The 18,819-nt window shown below is 44.6% G+C and overlaps 1 protein-coding gene across 1 annotated transcript; it reads right to left on the bottom strand.

The window, feature by feature from the left end:
- Window positions 1-230: 230 nt before the first annotated feature.
- usp53b (ubiquitin specific peptidase 53b) lies at window positions 231-16,710 on the bottom strand. The gene is made up of 16 exons (XM_041933750.1): window positions 16,647-16,710; window positions 16,372-16,532; window positions 14,757-14,849; window positions 14,482-14,616; window positions 14,055-14,168; window positions 13,825-13,907; window positions 12,154-12,259; window positions 10,794-10,940; window positions 10,097-10,246; window positions 9,827-9,995; window positions 5,032-5,154; window positions 4,183-4,906; window positions 3,430-3,491; window positions 1,880-1,958; window positions 948-1,753; window positions 231-569 (listed from the first exon to the last, which is right to left on the bottom strand). The coding sequence occupies exons 1-16, from the start codon at window positions 16,684-16,686 to the stop codon at window positions 493-495; spliced, it is 3,069 nt and encodes a 1,022-aa protein (XP_041789684.1). The 5' UTR covers window positions 16,687-16,710; the 3' UTR covers window positions 231-492.
- Between the last annotated feature and the right edge of the window lie 2,109 nt (window positions 16,711-18,819).

The raw sequence follows: 18,819 nt of genomic DNA, 5'->3' as shown, positions 1-18,819 counted from the left end.
GTCATCACACCCCATCTATGATTGAAACTGCACAGACCACGGTATAATCAGTCTAACTGTGCCTCACCATCATTTCTCACGTCCGACTCGCAATACTGCTGTAGCTTATTTCTGTAACACTTCAGCAGAACTACTGCACAGATTAAAAAAAAAAAGTTGAAACTTGACACAAGGTGATAAAAAGATTAATAAAGACTCAAAAACCCTTTGTGCAAACTGAAATCCGGAAACTGAAAATTTTGGTTAACACCAGATCTCTCTGCGGGACAATGGAAGACGGTGCAGGATATGTGATAGCTGTTAATCCGTCAAACAATACGCAACGGCATCTAGAAACAGGTTTAGTTATGTGACAAGCTTGCATAAATATATTCCACTCAGTTTGGAGATATCAGGCTTCAGAACACATTTCCATTCTGTAAACTCTTTGGCATCCAGTTAGTACTCTACTGACCACCGTCCATCATGTAAACAAACCTTACCAAGAAGCACTCATAAAAAACCTCGTTCATCCAGTCCTTTGGCTGTCACTGGGTTCCATTTTGCAGTGGGTTTATTGCTATTATGGCCTGTAAAGAAACAAATAGAAAAGTCTTGTTTTAATTATGTTTTGTGGTTCACCCCGTGTGTACATTTACACTACATCAAAGAAAAGTACCACAGTGAATACTGTCATTTAATTTTCTGTTGTTATTGATATATACGGTGAACTAGTCTTGGAAATGAATTGAAAAAGTGTTAATGGAATCACAATAACCAGACAGGACTGTCTGTTTTTAGCAGCACGTTTAATTCCTGGCAGCTCAGGTTACTTCATTACACTGACGCTCAATCATGGAAAACCAACAGTCGTGTTGATGTGTTTGCATCGCTGACAGTTTCTACAGTTTCAGGTCATTATGGTTAGCCCTCCATCCCGCTGTGTAGGCGTACTGAGAGAGGCTTACTTGTTTCAGCTCTGGCTTTTGGCACATCTTGTGAGTGTGTGTCAGTGGGGGGTGTGTGTCCCGTGTCTCTGCGCTCAGTCACAGCCACTGTCCGCGGCAGCGTGGCGGAGAGGACGAGAGGCCTCTGGTTGTGGTACTTGAGACGGTATGTTTCCGTCATGCAGTTATCCACGTTGAAGTACGTTGTCAGAGAAACCTCTTGAGCGGCCTGTTCCGCTCTGCATCCAGTCAGTCTTTCCTCGCTGTCGCACGACGACGGGGTACTTCTCTCGGGGTCAGAGCCCGACTTGGAGCTGGCGTCTGAGAAGGTTCTGAGGCCTGAAATGTCGGGCTTCCTGTGAGGACTGACGTAGGACGCGGACGAGAGACGAGGACTCGGCGGGAAGGGTTCTTGAAGCATCCTCGGACGAAACGCAGCGTGGCTCGTTTCGCCCTGGTGCGGGGGGATCCGCTGGGCGGGCCGAAGGTGGGGCGACCCAGCCGTGGCGAGCTGACGCTGATTGTTCTGTTGGAGAGGCTCCGCGGTCGCGCTGCTGGGAGATACGCGAGGACACTGGGATTCCGAGGCGACGGCCTCGTACGCGTTATCTCGTTCTTCGGGCTCGGACAGAGCGAGATCGTCGGAGCTGTTCCACTCTGAGCTGCTGGTTTTCGTGATGTGCCTCAGGGCTGTACTTTCTCCAGTGGGCCCTCTACAGTTTGTGAGCTCCTGCTGCTCACCCTGCCTGCTATCTGAACCAGTGGAGTCCCTCTCTGAAGACAATGCTTTTCTGGAGCTACTAGATGAGGTGTACTTTGATTTCCGTCTACAAGACAGAAGGTTTACAGAGAGTGACGGACATCATCATTAAATATAACAGGAATCCAATTTATGAGTCCTTATATGTTCATATGATAACAAGTGACATTTGATTCACAGTTAAGGGCACTACCTCGAACTTGGACTGCACTTTAGATGTGAATGTGAAACTTGGTCATGGTTCTTTCCCTGAGGTTTGGGTTGATGTTTACCTATAAAATATGAAACAAAGATGATCAAAAGATAGAGACAGACGAAGAAACAATATCCTGTTCAAAAAGGAAAACATAAAAACTACAAATAGCAGTTTTCCTTTGGTCTGCTCGACTGCAGCAAGTAACGATTTACACACTGCAATGGATGCAAAAGGTCGTTTTTATCTTCTGACCTACACAAAAAATTACAACCTAGAAACCTTCTAAACTATGTCAGAAGATAAAAATCAAAAATACAACAAATAAGAAGACATTGTGCATAAAAAACTCAATACCAGGAAGACGATTAGTCTTGTGAAAAAAAGATTTGAGCGCTGAGATTTTAATGAATGTTCTCTCTGAATTTTCAGACTGAATTCAGGATCCTGACAATAAAGTCAGAGCTCTGCTAAGTGGCAGGTTTTAGACTTTAATCTCATAATTCAGATTATTTTTTTCTCCAAATTCTGAGATTAATGTCAGGGCTCAACACTTTTATTTCACTTAACACCTAATCTTCTTCTGTAAGTATGAACCAGGCAGGTACAGATGAACACACGTACAATAAAGCAAAATAAATCAAAAGTAGAGACCGAGCAGAGACAGAATTATCTGCACGGGACTGTGAAACTCGTGTCCCGTCCGGACACAAGGTGGCAGCAGAGTGTTCGTCTCACTGGGTTTAGTCACAGCTGGACGAGCCAGTCGGCACGAGAGAGGCAGCGTGGTGCCGAATTCCTTCCCTTTTAAAAATAGATGTGTCATTTTTTTTCTTTGCTGTTGCCTGGAGAGCTCCATGCACGGATAAAAGCTTTAACTGTCGGCTGGGAACGCTGGCTCGCGATGCACGTAGCCTCGATAAAGTACCGAGTGCAGCGCACTCAAAGTACTGCGTGAAACACAAAGATATTTATGACAATGCCGGCAGCCATGCCCAGCTGTGCTTTCTGAATGAGCTTTGTGGGATTATCGTCAGATTAATGTCTGTGCAGGGTTGACTGGGTGAAGAGGTTAAAGAAACCAGCCCAAGCTCAGAAATCAACCGGCATCAATCAGTCAGCGATCAATCTTCAATTACTCTCACATTATCAGAGACAACTGTCACTTCATCTGTTAACAGAAAGAGAAGAAACAGGTAGAACTCCTCCTCTTACTCTTTAAAAAGAAATGATGGACGGTCTTCTTTTTCTCTGTAAATCTTTTCCTCGACATATTGCAGATTAGATGCGAGAAGTTTTCCGTTGTGTTTGACACTGTCTTTATGTTTTTGAGGTTGTCTTAATGTGAAATTGTCGCATCCACAGTGTCAGATTACTCTATGTAAACCTGACTGAACTTCTTACAGTATAAAGACTCATAAATTAAACATTACAGATAGCAAGATACAACTATCCAGTTTGTTCACGCTATTCCAAACACATTTATTACATTTATTACAAGCAAAAACATTTACTGCACCTGAGGAAGCCTTGGAAATGTTGGAACTTACCATTGTGTGAAGGTGAGGATGTGAGACTTGATTTGGCATCGCCTCCTTTTTGGTGCAGCTGACTGAAAATAAAAGACTAAAATGATTGAAAACAGTTTCTGCTCGGGTCAAACCAGATTTATTTCATCATTATTATTGCATATATTGGTTGGTACTGATTCCGTGACAGTAGGCCTTTAAAAGTTTGATTACTTCGAAGACTTCTGTTAAATCTGAACTTTAATTTAGATATTTAAGTACGAGAATGTATATAAATGAGATGAACCCTTGTATGTAGCTGAAGTCCGTCCTCCTTCAGTAACATCAAGCACATTTTCAGCAGATAAATGCAGACGTACACTAATTCCATCCCAATTTAATTACAATAACACCTCTGACATGGCTCGTCAGTGGGTTATTAGTACATGCTTAGATATTTTGTTTGACGTTTACTGAAAGAATAGTTAGACCATAAATCCTTTCATCTACGCCCTCAGTGACATCATATTGTAGGAATACGTTTATAATGAGATGTTGCAATTCAAACCCACTTAAATACAATCTAAGCACACAGTTTTGTGAACATGCAGTGTTTCTTATCTTTGTTGACAGGTCTACCTGTGCAGGGTGGGATGTTCTCTACGAGCCACCATGAGAAATGTCTTTATTATCTCTGGTGAATTCTTTTCATTGGATTCTTCCAACGTCTTGAATGTGAAACCTCTGTTTGTTCTTATAAAAACGTCCACTGCACAATACAAAGGTGTTTCTTACCTTTGCAGCTGTGCCTCCGGTGTCGATCTCTGGTCTTTAGCAGCGAAGCCATCGACGCCAGGTGAGTCGGGATTGGTGGAGCCGCTGCTGAGTCTGTCGCTGCTCTCGTAGCCGGACTCGGTCCTCTGAATGGTCCAGGTATCACTGCGCAGCAGTGTCTTGGGGCCACCCTTCAGTCTGCTGCCCCTCTGTTGGTTGGCCCTGCTCTCGGACTCTACGGAACTGTGGCTCTCGGTCTCGTGTCGCTGTTCGTCCTCGTAAATCGTCATTAAACACTTCTGCTTGCGATCTTCTCTGGTTCGTACATATTCCCGCTCGCGGTCCCGGCTTTGTTCGGCGTGCACTCGTTCCTGGAATGACGGCTTACTGTGTCGCGGGCTGTCGTGTTGCTGTTGACGCCGCTGCTCCAGTTCGTTCAGGACGGTGTCAACATTTAACACCTCCCGAATGGGTCTCCAAGTGGACTTGGGTTTATTGCGGCTTCCTTCTCCTCCGCCTCTTTCCCATTGCTCCTGGCAGCCCTCCTGATCGTAGCGACTCGGGGACGTGTTGTTCCTCCGGCTGTGCCCACCACCCTGTGTGCCAAAGGACTGTCCACGTGGCTCCTGAGATCCCCTGCTGGAATGGTTTGATGTCCTCTCAGTGCGGGGATATGGTTTTAATTTTTGGTCCCCAGCAGGCCTCAGTCCATTCTCTGGAGATGAAGATCTTGCATGTGCCATCTCTGAAAAAGTGGACATGGATCATTTGTAGAGCGACCTTTTCAAACGTGACATACAGTGGTTATCTATGCTGGCTCGCCCCTGTATGTCTTACTTTTGCCTCTGTGATGCAGAAACAGTGCTCTACCTTTGTGTTGTGATGAGTCCGTTTTCCGATGCCCTCGATCCTTTTTTGATGTTTCACTTGGCCTCTGCAAATTCTCCATTAAAGGCTCCTGGAACTTGTTAGGACTGCCAAGCGGATGTTTCACTGAGGAACAAAAATATTGAATTGGCAGATGAGTGGCTGCTCTACAATGAAGAAAACTGCACTTTCAACTTTTAAGCTCTTCTGTAATCTTTACTCACTGCTGCCATCAGTGAGGCTAATAGTAAATAATATAAACCTAAATTCCCTTTACCACCGTAAAGCATCCTGGGGTATGGACAAACAATCAGGGTGTCACATGACTGTTGTGTCAGTAAATCTAACAGGTACAGCCTGCTATTCGTATGTGGGCTACCGGAGGTGTTGGAGCATGTGTGATAGCCCGGTGTGGAGTGCTGGGCTCCAATAAAATCACACTGGAGGTTTCTGACTGAACGTACCAGGTTCAGCTCTCTGACCGTGAAGGCTGCCCAGCCAGGCCATTGCTGACTTTGCTGCAAACAGGACAGGAAGCAAAACTAAACAAAAAGAAATCTTACCAATGAAGAGATGCCAGCGCATCACTGGCAACGTTAAAATACACGAGTGCTGCCACATTTGCCGGCCCTGTGGTGTGCGGCTCTGCCTCTGTAGCAAGCAGGTCGCTGTGAGAGTCACGGACAACATCTGCCTCCAGATCAACACTTTCACTGCCAGCTGCGCTGTCTTTCACATTTCCTTCTCAGCTCCTCTTTCCTGCGGCTCCTCTTTATATTTCTGTTTTTATTCAGTGTTTGTTCTGGACTTGAAGAAGATGTTCCAAAAATGCATAATGCTGTGTGCACGTGCCTGGCTGCTGGATGTTAGAGCAACAGCAGTGAGTAAGCTGTAGTATTATGGATTTCCAGATTTGTTCATGTAGCCTAATGCTGACATTTAAGTAGTTCCACTGAAAACGGATACTAGATTTAGATGGAGTGCACCTTACACAGCTGCCAAGTAATTAACTGATGTTCACTTCATCATGTTGCCTGAAGTTATACCAAGACAGGCTTAGTAATGCAGTATAGCTGTGCAGGGCAGCTGTCTTTGTAGTTTAAGCGTGGATAAGACCATTACAAGACAGTAAACCTCAACAGAAACCAGATAATAATGCACAGAGAACATGTGATCGTTTCAAAAACTGAGCCATATTTCACTCTAAAATAAAAAAAATCAATTACTTACACATATTTTCACAAAAACAAGAATCCAGTCTCATGCCAGACAAAGTGTCTGGGCACCACTCTACAGCAAAACAATCCATCTGAACAGGCAGGGCGCCATTGCCAAAAAACCCCAAGCAGATGAATTAATGGAGGCAAACATGGGACATGTCTAGGGGAGGAGTGAGAACTGTGGAGCAGGAGCATGAGTGCGCTCGGCCACAGGAGCAGGGATTAGGGAGGGAGGCGTGGGTGGTAATCTGCGTGCAACAGAGGCATCATCCTCATGTCAAGTTCAAGCCAGCACACAGGGCAGGACAATCTTTCTGCCTGCGGTTTAACAGCACTCTCGCAATCCCGAAGCAAACCACAACTGGAATCTGCAGACTGAAATCATCGTTTTCGGAGGTAGTGGCATTGTTCCATGTTCCATTTTACTCAGGGATACTTTCAACTGAGAAATGAGAAATTGTTGAGAAATGAAAATTAAATGAAATTATTGGATAAATTGAAATCTTCGGATCCCATTATGATCCATTATTTATCGTGATAACCAAACACACTATGTTGCAGTTCCCCGACACATCACTAACGACGGGCTAACCTCAGCTAACCTCGACTACTGAACTCATGGTAATACCACCCCAGTACCAAAAACAGTTGGGACTCTGTCTGAGGACTCTGTGTTGACTCTGTCTGGGACTCTGTCTGAGGACTCTGTCTGAGGACTCTGTCTGAGGACTCTGTCTGGGGACTCTGTCTGGGGACACGGTCTGAGGACTCTGTCTGAGGACACTGTCTGGGGACTCGGTCTGGGGACTCGGTCTGGGGACACGGTCTGGGGACTCTGTCTGAGGACTCTGTCTGGGGACTCTGTCTGGGGACTCTGTCTGAGGACTCTGTGTTGACTCTGTCTCAGGACTCTGTCTGAGGACTCTGTCTGAGGACACTGTCTGGGGACTCTGTCTGAGGACTCTGTCTGAGGACTCTGTCTCAGGACTCTGTCTGAGGACTCTGTGTTGACTCTGAGGACTCTGTCTGAGGACACTGTCTGGGGACACTGTCTGAGGACTCTGTCTGAGGGCTCTGTCTGAGGACTCTGGCTGGGGACACTGTCTGAGGACACTGTGTTGACTCTGTGTACAACATGTGCAATCATTTGCAAACAAACTGTATTTAGCGACAATTTATTTATTTTTTTCCTGGGTGAACTTTAACCCCACCAGTGACGTGGTCATTGACTGTATAAATAAGGACGTGACTCGCGCAAGCGCGGCATGAAGATACTTCTCATAACAACATGGTGTCGGGTGGTAGCAGTGAAGTTAGCCGAGCTCCAGATTTGAAAAGACCAGACTCGCTTAGAGCGGATATCTGGAACTGTTTTAAAACTACCAGCTAGCTCTTTTCTGTTGTGGTCCCGCGGTGGACTTGGACATGATGTCTTGGTGATGTCGCTGCATGTGCACTAAAGCTTTGATGTGACTTTTAGACAGTTCATGTTTAAAATGTCCAGTTTACCTGTTCGCATATTGAAAGCAACTGAAAGTCTTATTCCTCTAAAGATTTACAGTGAGATTTACTCCGGTGAGACACTGATGTTTTCTAAGGTCCCCCCCTCCTCTGAGCCTGTGAGCAGCAGCACTTTGACTGAATCTCTTTATCTTTTATACATTTTGATGAATTACTTCACAGCTGTTTGTGGACAAAATGGCCAAATTAAAGGTACATTTGTATTTAACAGCAGCAGCTTTTGGGTGAATTCTTAATGTCATATTTTTAATAATATGTCTGTAAAATACTCGTCTATCAACGTTGTGGGAGGGGGATTGGTCCTGGCCATTTTCACTAGTCTTATAACCATCATTAACTGCCAATACTTCATTAATTTGCTGCCAAATGTCAATAAAAACTATTATTAATATGTTGCACAACTAGACAATCAGGAAACAGCTGAAAAACGGTTTTAATAACACGAACCCGAATCGAATCGAATCGATTCTTGAGATGTGAATTGATACCCGGCCCTACTATCACCTGTTACCAATCAACCTGTTTACCTGTGGAATGATCCAAACAGTTGTTTTTGGAGCGTTCCACATCTTTCCCAGTCTTTAGTTGCTCCTGTTCCAACCTGTTTGAAACGTGTTGCTGCATCAGATCCAGAATCAGCAGATATTTACAACAATCAGTGAAGTTTATCAGTTTGTACTGGAGCGAACTGGATCCAGGTCTGAAGGATTTGCAGATCATTGCATTCTGTTTATATTCATGTTTTAGACGGTGTCATAACCTGTTTGGAATCGGGGTCGTTCATCCTTGTGGAAAGTTCAGTTAGATGACCCATGTGATCCAATAAAAGGACGTAGTAACTGCAGCACTTTAACATGAATACATGAGTAATAACACGAGGGCTGACTGGGATGTTAGCTGCCTATTTTACCCGACACAACGCACATCAAATGTTTATAACAGCTGCTTAAACAATATGTGCGTGGTCATTTTGGGGTAACCTGGATTATAATCCTGTCATGGTCGTGTTTCTGATCAGCAGTAGAGTGAAAAACGATGTTCAGCTGTCTCTAGACTGCAGACTTGCTGCTCATTGGATGACCGAGGTCACATGTATCCCTGCTGGTTTTACACCTGACACAAAGTTTATGTTAAAAAGGGGAATTACCTCCAAAAAAACTCACTAATTGCTGGCAAATAAACATGGGACAAACAAATTCTTCCACTCTGACACATGAACAAGTCCCGTCACAGAGATGCTTCATGATTAGCTGCTGTTGAATACACCTTCCATTGATTTAGGATGCCACAGTAACAACAACTAACTCACTAAATCATTTTTCAAAGTTAGTGGTAAAAGAGAACGAGACACAGTTTGATTTAATAGTAAAAGATTTCTGAAGCCTCTAGATCTAAACCAGGGGTCACCAACCCGGTAACCGCGGGCACCAGGCCGCCCGCAGCATCCACATCAGTCGCCCGTAAGCCAGTTCTAAAAATAGCACTAATCACGAATTAGCTCTGTCTAAAATTTTATTTAATTGTGTTGCTATTCTTTTTAAATTACATTTACAGTGATGAAAATTTAAAAACGAATACATAGAAACGTAAAAAAATGTATATCATAAAAAAAGTTTAATATACGAACTCTGACGTAGTCTGGGTCGGAGGTCAGTCTAGTGCGCATGACAAACCAGCTTTGCTGAGATGAGCTTGTGAGCGCTGCAAAGACGAGGAGACGAACGCGTTTTCTACCCACAAAAACAGCAGAAAAAAGGTAGAAACCTTCTCATTTTCACAGTGAATGGGAGGAAGAGTTCTTTTTTACTAACCTGAAAGAAAACTGTGTGTCTCATTTGCGGTGCGACGGCTGAGCGGCACAACGTGGAGAGACACTAATAATATCAAATTAAAGGTACACTGTGTAACTTTGTTATTCAGAAGTGTATTATCAAAGTGTAGCCCTTTGCATTACTCAGTGCCCTTGAAGGAGCTCTTAGTTTCAAAAAGGTTGGTGACCCCTGATCTAAACAATGATTTTTCATAAAGGTTGAAATCCACACGTCTGGACGTCTTACCTGTCGCGTCTCCATTTACTTGGGCTTTGTACCGAGGACACATGGTGGTTTGTCGCGGTGCGTCTTCGTTAGACACCGGAGATCCTTCAGGATTGGTGTAAAATAAAAGAAGTGGCTGAAAATGTCCCCTGAGACATTTAGAGGCAACGTCTTTCCATTTGGATCCAATCTGGGCAAAAAGTAAAGCATGACATAAGAGCATGTGACATGCAGTGGCAGGTAGTGGACTTCTGAGAAGGGATAAAGCAGATTAATATCAGAGTCCCTAACCTCCTTTACAGTAGCATCATCGAAAAACATCCACTTTGAAGATTTGGTGTGATAGGCAAATGCCGAGTAATGTTTACTCGAAAAGCAGATCATCCCCACCAGATGCAGCTCGCTCCGTTTGGCGTTTTCATCAGTGACACGGTTGAAAAGCTGAAAGGGAGCAAATTGAGACAAGTTTGATCTCCACATATTGCTCTTTGGCAGAAGCTTAATCCTGTGAGAATAAAATCTACGTGTGTTTGATACCACGAGTCTGAATTTGATGCCTGAAACACAGTCCAAAGAAGCTGGAATAAGAGAGAAAATCACTTTTCTTTCAACAACACTCAGTAAACATGGAGGAAGTGAGGATTCGGGGGTCTCTGCTGTCATATTCTGGCACACTGTAATGCACCACACACTTTGTATGGGTGACAGCCGGCAGGCCAGTCTGGTACCTGCAGAATGTGGCTTTGCATTGTTTTGCTGAATAAGCAGGAATGTTTCAAACAGACGTTTTTGGATCGATAAATCCATAAACGATTATTTATCTTGTCTTTGCACTAGAGCAAACTGAATATAGTGGACTTGGGGTTGTAGTATATAAGTCCTAAACAAAGCTGACAGCTGATCACTGAACTGCTGACTCACAGTTGGCAACCCTCTCTCCAGGAAAGTGATGCAGATCGTGCATCTCTGTGTTCGCTTCAGCTCTTACCCCACACAGGTTCAGACGCGGGCCGAGCGAGCGGATGACATCATCCGTGAGGTCCGACTGCTCGGCATCCCAAACGAACCCGATGGTGACGATCTCCGGGCAGTTCATGAGCACACGGCGGATCTTGATACTTTGACCACAGTCGCTCTGCAAAATATGAAGGTCCATAATAACATCAGTGTCCACGCAACAAGAACGTCCTAAAAGCTCTCAGCTCTGGATTTCTAAGACAGAATAAATGATCAGTTTATGCTGTTTGTTTTAAAGGGGCTGTGTGTGCATTCTGGGAAGCAGAATGAGGATTTCAGTGTGTGTTCAGAACAGAAGTAGGTCACCGCGTTTAGCCAACATGTAGCTTAGCACAAAGACCGGAAGCAGGGGGAAAGAGCTCGGCTCTGAATGAGTTTTATCCACAAACTGTTTGTCTCCATTCAAGATGTGATAGAAGTAACAGAACATGAGACATTTCTACAGCGTGGCCCCCCTTCACGAACGAAAACCCATCAAACTCTTTGATGTATTGGTAATAAGTTTGTTAGCTATAAGAGAATAATAATGTGAATGGAGCTGATTTGTGTGGATCTTTTAAAAAGCAGCATTACAACGAGCTTCACAAACAAAGACGCAGGAATAAAATGAAAAGGCGAGCAGCAGTGAACCGGACATGATGAAAACTAAAATGTGTTCCATATAAAACATGATAAATGTCACTGTGGAGCTGCTGGAAGGTGGATCTGTTGGTGGTGGGTGACTGTTCCCCCGCCTGCAGTGTTAGTGCTCCAGCAGACTAAACACCCGGCGGACCCACTGCTGAGCACGCTGAGACCAAATCTTAGTAATAAATACAGAAAGACGTCAGAGGAGCAGGTTCTCACACTCGCCGGACTAAACCGAAATAAAACTCAAGTGACTCTTCACTTTAAAACGATCTCCTGATCGCCTGATCGCCTGTGTTATCTGCTGCTCACAGTTTCTGGGAGCATAAACAGAGCTCTCAGCTTCACCACAGTGACGCACACTGAAGAGGAAGACGAGCAAATACAGATGAGAGAAAAACAGCGGCTATGCCCTTACTGCTATTTATATCCTAACACTAGTCTGGCACCGTCTCCTTCCGGCCGCTTCGAGTGCAGTGTCACAGCACGAAGCACAGAGCGTGCTCTGCACGGCCGCAACGATCGTAAAACACAACGGTTCTGCTCAATTATTCATTCAAATCCGCACGTAACGAACCAGCGCTTCACGGCTGAAGTCACGCCGATGTTGTGGAGAAAAGTATCGAGCCATCGTTTCGGAGAGATGTCTCATTTGTTAAGAAAAAACTTCACATGAAAGCGAACGCCGACGATAAATGACATACCGGGCAGCTCCGGAGGTCACCTGTGTTGTTTGCCGCCTGCAGCAGTTCACCAAACATGTCCGACCTGAGCCGCTCGCTCTTCCCCAGCATGCGATCGACCTGTTGGCTGTGAGTGAAAGCAGACAGAGGGTGTCATCAAGAGGAAACTTTATCAGTTACACCTGGTCACTGTAACACAACCCAACAACCCCCCCCCAGGGTCTGCCTTTAAGAAGATTGTAATGTTGAGTTCTTGTTGTCAGAGAAGTCTTAGTTCCTCTGTCTGGTTATTAATGAGGTCGTAGTTGTGGTGGTGTTAACCAAACTACAATCATCATAAACATCTACTTCAATCAATAAGTTACTAACAGCATCGATCGTTTGTATATGTATAGAAATATATTTATATTACAGCTGTGCCTGATATCATTGGCCACTGAGTGAAACCCCGTGATTTTACATTATTTACAATTCAGAAACAGAAGCACAGCTGTACATAAAACATGTTCCTGTTAATTACCGTATTTTCCGCACTATAAGGCACCTAAAAGCCTTTAATTTTCTCAAAAAACGACAGTGCGTTTTATAATCTGATGCGCCTTTTATATGGATCAATATTGGTTAATTATGGCTATCGTAGTCAGGGGGCGTGGCCAAAGTAACAGCGGTATTCCACTCTCTGCGTGCCGTCATCCTTTTACTGGCGCGTGCAGTCAGCTGTCAACCTGAATAATAAAATGACTATTTCACTGAACAATGAAAAAATATGAATATATGCTAAATAATAGGCAATTAAAATATTAATCATGTGATTTCTGCTCCTGAACCTCAGCGTACAGCGTCTGCACATCAGCGCTGTGCGCCGTCACCTGCATCTTTACGCAGGATCAGCTGTCATCTGTGAGCGCGCGGTGTTTGTTTCAAAACGAACAAACTAAAATAAAATACATTTTAAATAAATGCTTATTAATTATTTTCAGGAGCCGCATCAGAGAGCCGCGGGTTGCCAACCCCTGATCTAGTGGATGCATAACGCAACCCAGACACCACAGTACGGTAGTTTCTGTCTATGCGCCTTATATATGAAAAGAGTTTTAGAATAGGCCGTTCATTGAAGGTGCGCCTTATAGTGCGGAAAATAGGGTATTCTTATTTATTGACGGCTTGGTTTGACAGGACTTGAGCGAGGATGCACGGTGATATATTTATATTATTTTATTATCAACCTTTGGGGAAATGAAACGATTAGCCGAATGATAACCAACATCGGGTGTTTAGAGGTTTGGCGGTGATGGTTTGGTTAAATCCAGAAGATTCGGCAGCAGAAGTCATTTAACGTGAAGCTTGAAGCAACACGGCCCGTCAGCGATGGATCGGTTTGTGTGCTTCTCTGCTGATCAGGTGCCAAACAGATCTGCTTCCCTTGTCGAGGTCAAGTTTCAGATCATGAATGTTTAATGTAGCACGACAGAAACAATGAAAACACTGTGAACAAGATGTAATGTGTATATTTCTATATTTAAGAGACTGGAGTTAAGGCTGTTAAAGGACGGGAAGGAGATTGAAAAACATTGCAATCAAATAATTTTCTAGTAACCTTATTTAATACTTTGACATTTAAATCAGGATTAGCACTCTGGCCTGATTTTTGGATCCCATTTTTAAAGCCGTGGCAGTGAATCAAGTACTCACCATAAAGCAGTGGTTGAGACATAATGTACGAATTCTGTGAATGGATGCGGGTCTGAAGAGGCTCCACAGCAGCGACACACAAACTGCAAAAGAGAAGCTGCACTTTATTTTACTGTCTGGTTACTCAGTTATTCTGCTGACAGGAAGTCTGATTTCTAAAATACTTCTCATGAATACAACTCTCAGGTCAGGAGGTTTTTCACCGTCACTCAGCAGAGAAATGAAGTCACCTGCTCGTAAAGCATCATTGCAAACTTCTGATGGGTGATGCAGGATTTGGATGAACACGCGTCGGTCACCGCGTCCGACACGATGTGTAAATGAATCCGCTCCAGGATGTTCTCCTAATGAAACACGAGCAGATTCAGATTCATTAAAACATGCGAGCACACACGCGACGCATTTCGCTGCTTCATGCGTCATTATAATTCTGTAACAGCTGAAAATATTCAATTTGAGTTTAAAATGATTGTAGATTATAAAACGTGTCCTTTTTTAAAACAGATTAGAACATTTTCGCTGATCCAACACACAAAACGGAGATAAAAGACAAACTCAAGCATCCAAAGCTAACAGGACCGAAGCAGGCGACTCCTCACAGCGGGGGCTTTCAGACCATCACTGTGATTCAAAGCCGAAGGCTCGGCGTCAACGTACAAAGCACTCAGCGGCATCGTCCATGAGGCCGAGCTGGAAGCGTTGCTCGTCCTTGAACGTTTCAGCGAGGGCGTTTCTCAGGCTGTCGGAGGGCAGCACGCGTTCTCTGCTCTGCTGAAACTGGCTGAATATGCTCTGAGGAAGAAAAACAATCATTTCCTCCTCATCAAATTATGATTCATGACCGGTTTTTACTTTCATAGAAAGTTATTGTATCAAATAATTACAGATTAAATGAAATGTTGGTGTAGCTCAAAGTGCAGAATCATACAAACCTTCAAAGCGCAGAAAATGCAGGAATCACCGAGACAGAAGTGACCTGAGAGCTGCCTCAAACTCCTCCTGAAAATGTCGAGCTGCCAAAGCACCTGTGAAGGTGTGACAGCAGCACACGTATCAAAAACGCTGACGTGAACAGAGGAGACGAGGCTCATAAACACCAGGTTTGATATTCCTCTTGGATTAAATGCTTTTGTTTGTCAGAGCTGCCGAACCACAGACAGTTTACACTCTGCACAGCTTTCACTCCGTTTCGGCTCATTATTTTGGTTTGCTTTTCACGGGAGATGAGACGAGAGACAACGGGAGGAAATATGAGAGGATTCAGATCTCAGCAGACAGAATGAACAGACTCTCAGATGTTCATGATTTCCACCTGAAAAAAGGACCACCTAAAAAACAGCATCATCAGTTTAACATTATATTTAGATTCTGTCAGGAAGCCCTCATGTCGCCTCATGTCGCTGTCCCCGAAGCCACCAGACTCCTTTAACAAAACAGTCATTTTACCTGGCAGAGCACGGGGGCCGCCGGCCCACCAGAGACCTGATGGTCAGCGGTGGGCCGGCGGCTCTGGTGGCTTTAAAGACAGCATAGATGAAATAATGGCTGCAGTTTCACATCTGAAAGGCCTGTCTGACGGCAAGGCAAAGCAGTGAAAACACTGCACACAATTAAACATATATATATGTGCAGTATATACGTCCACAGCAGTACGTCCTGTGCCCGTCTCCAAACTGATCCGTGTACTGTAGCTGCACTGACTGACGGACAAACTGTCCCTAAAACAAAGCAGAATACAAAGAAAAACTCAAGCTACAGGTTTCTTTTTTATTTTTCTAAAACATTTTATTTTAAGAAGCACATTTTTTCCAAAAGTCTTTGTCCCTTATTTTTTACTGTAAACTAAGTCCTTTTAATTTTAATTGAGATGAAAAAAGAACATTTATTCATAATTTGAGTACTTCTCTTTTATAATCCTTCCAGTTTAATGTGAAACTTACAATACATGTAGTTTTTTTATTACTTAATTGTATTTTGTTTGATTTGACAGTTTTTTTTACAACCCTGACTCCAACACAGTCGGGATGCTGTGAAACACAAAAAAAACCCCGAATGTGATCACCTGCTGATCCTCTCTGACATGTTCAAACATCAATATCTTTACTGTCTGAGCTCATCAGCTTCATTGATTTCTGTAAATATCTGCTGATTCTGAATCTGATGCAGCAACACGTTTCAAACACGTTGTGACAGGAGCAACTAAAGACTGGGAAAGATGTGGAACGCTCCAAACACACCTGTTTGGATCATTCCACAGGTAAACAGGTTGATTGGTAACAGGTGATAGTATCATGATTGAAAGGCTCAGTGGTTCACAGCGAGGATGGAGCGACATGATTGGATAAAGAGATTAATACCTGGACTCAGGAACACTTCAGGAAACAGTTTGTAGTTTTGTTTGTGAGGTGGATGAGACAGAGGTGTTTGTGGTGGTCAGAAATGACTTTATGTAGCTTTACAGCGTCCAGACGAGTGTGGAAACGTGAGAAGGAGAATCTGTCGAGGCAGATTGAGAAGCGATCCAGAGCTGTCAGAGAACGTGCTCACCTGAACGGCGCTGTTTAGGAAGCAGCTGTTTTGCCCGGGCTCATTCAGCAGGCCTTTGGTGAGCGCCAGAGACAGCATGCTTCCAGGCTGGTAGGATTTCTTCAGGCCTCCCCCAGGCTTTTTAAACATCTTCACCCATGCCATGGAGTTAGAGCCTGCAACTGAGACAAAAACCCTCCGCTGTGGACTTTCTGTGTTTTCAAGCAGTTCACACCCCATGTGTTAAAAATGATATATCAGATGATATCATATGTTGATATAATCACCCCATCTACCTTCTCCAGAGTTGGGGGGAGACTTGCTGCGGCTGGACATGCTGGGCGGTGGGAGCTGGTGCGTTGGTCTGGCCATGGGCTCCATCCATTTCACCCCCACGCACCTCCGGAGCGGTTAGTCGAAAGCATCGTCAGGATCAGCCGCGGGGCAGCCTCAGCCATGTGCTACCGGACATCGAACGGCAACCGGACGAAATCTGGGAACGGATGGACGGGAAGAGGTGAACGTTCATCGGTGCAGCCAGCAAGGCCGACGAGCAGCTAAGAAATGCTAAAAGAAGCTATTTCCTGCATCCGAACAGAAACAAAAAGGCGTATGAACACAAAATCTGTGCAGAGGTTTTCCTCATTTATCTAAACACCTGTGAAAAGAACTGCCAAACAGATTCTTCTTAATATCTTTTTACTCATTCAGAAACATTAAGACCTACTGTTACACGCCTTACACCTGCTCACAGGGTAAAGACAACATGATCCACTTTTGGTCTGAAAACAGCCGAATTCAATTCAAACACATGACTTCCAGATGTTCACATACCTTCAGATCTGTTTTCATTTCGAGTCGAGGTGCCGTCACTTTAACGCTGATGCACCGTTTACAGAAAAAGCCATTAAAAATACACTGTGGAGTAATCAGAACCGGCTTCATCGGCCAAGTATGTGTGCACATACAAGGAGTTTGACTCCGGTTTAAAAGACATGCAGCTCGATGAGGGCAAAAAGAAATAAATAAGAAATATAAAATTAATATATGCAAAGAATGAAGCAATAAACAACAGATAGATATATGTACACAGTGGCATTTCCAGTGTGCAGGGATTTATGTTGACAGAAATGACAGAATTACAATAAACTGTCAGGCGACTCAGGTTTTAGCTTTATCATGGTGCCACGCTGCTGTGTGAGCACAGTGTGCAGCTTGGCTCTGCTCTGGAACATCATCATGTTATTGTCATCTGGATATGATCACAATAAACTTATTATCTTATTTAGTTCTGTTCACCTTGAAGCTGTTTTCTTTGACTCAAATGTAAAAGGAGCAGAATAATCAGCACAGAGCTGAAGCCTGTCACTCAAACACACCACATGTGCAACAAGGTCCCACATTAGACAACCCCTGCACTGATTCTGGTTAAATCTGATGCTGCTCCGGCTTCTTTACATTTGTCGTGTTTCCACGTCGCTGCAGTAAATCAGTATTTCTAATTATGATCAGATGAGACACAAAATGATGATTTTTCAACAGGAAGTCAAACTTTTACAGGGACGCGGACTATTGCATGTTGTTCTTGACTTATTTCTGCATGAAACCTGTAATCTATGCGTTCAGATACGACCCTCGACGAGCCTTTAAATTCACTGCAAAGTCATTTTGAGAGCGCAAAATGTCCTCAGCACGTAAATTCATATTTAAAGCCTACATTTGGTATCAGCGGCCACATGGGCTCCTGCACCAGCCTCTCCGACACCATGTGATGCCTGCACGGGCCTGTACGGTCTGCCGTCAGCGCCCATCTTTGCAGCAGGGTCCAAAAAGAGGAATAAATCGTGCATTGAGCGGGATTTTATGAGCATTCCGTGTTTTCCTGCGCGGAAAAAAGCCCACGGCTGCCTCGACGAGCGCGCTCCCACGGCGCAGACACGCCGCCGGTGCTGCACCAGCCTCTCCGCGAACTGTTGACGCGAACAGCGCAAATATGCCGCAACTTGCGTCCAGGCATCGAAAACAAGCGCTCTGCAGACTCACCTGAACGCGACGCGGACGCTCGGTCGCTCGCCTCCAGCGAAGGCGCAGGGCGGTCCAGCTGTCAGCGCGCAAATCCCCGCACTTCTGTCCCAATCCTGCCAGTGAAACAGCCTAGAAACGACTGCAGATATGTCCCGTCGCATGTAGCGCACTATCTGTCATAGTGCACCATTCTCCCGGTCCTCCGACACGCACGCAGGCGGCAGCCCCGAGCCTCTGCAGGATGCCGCACACGCCCGGTCGGGACAGCGTGATTTCGGGGAAAATTCGTCTCTTTTCTGTCCAAACGGGGCCAGTGGTGGCCTGTGCCAGAATGTCCGACGCGGATTAGTGATGTTTTGAGACTTGAGAGGTCAAACTCCGCCCCTAGTGTAGCCTCAAGTGCACTGCTGCTGTGTTGCAATCTTCAATCCCTGCACGGCAAAC

This window comes from Chelmon rostratus, chromosome 3 (genome assembly GCF_017976325.1).
Source record: "Chelmon rostratus isolate fCheRos1 chromosome 3, fCheRos1.pri, whole genome shotgun sequence".
Lineage (NCBI taxonomy): Eukaryota > Metazoa > Chordata > Actinopteri > Chaetodontiformes > Chaetodontidae > Chelmon > Chelmon rostratus.
The sequence above is the reverse complement of the archived record's forward strand: the minus strand, read 5'-3'. Positions and strand labels throughout refer to the sequence as shown.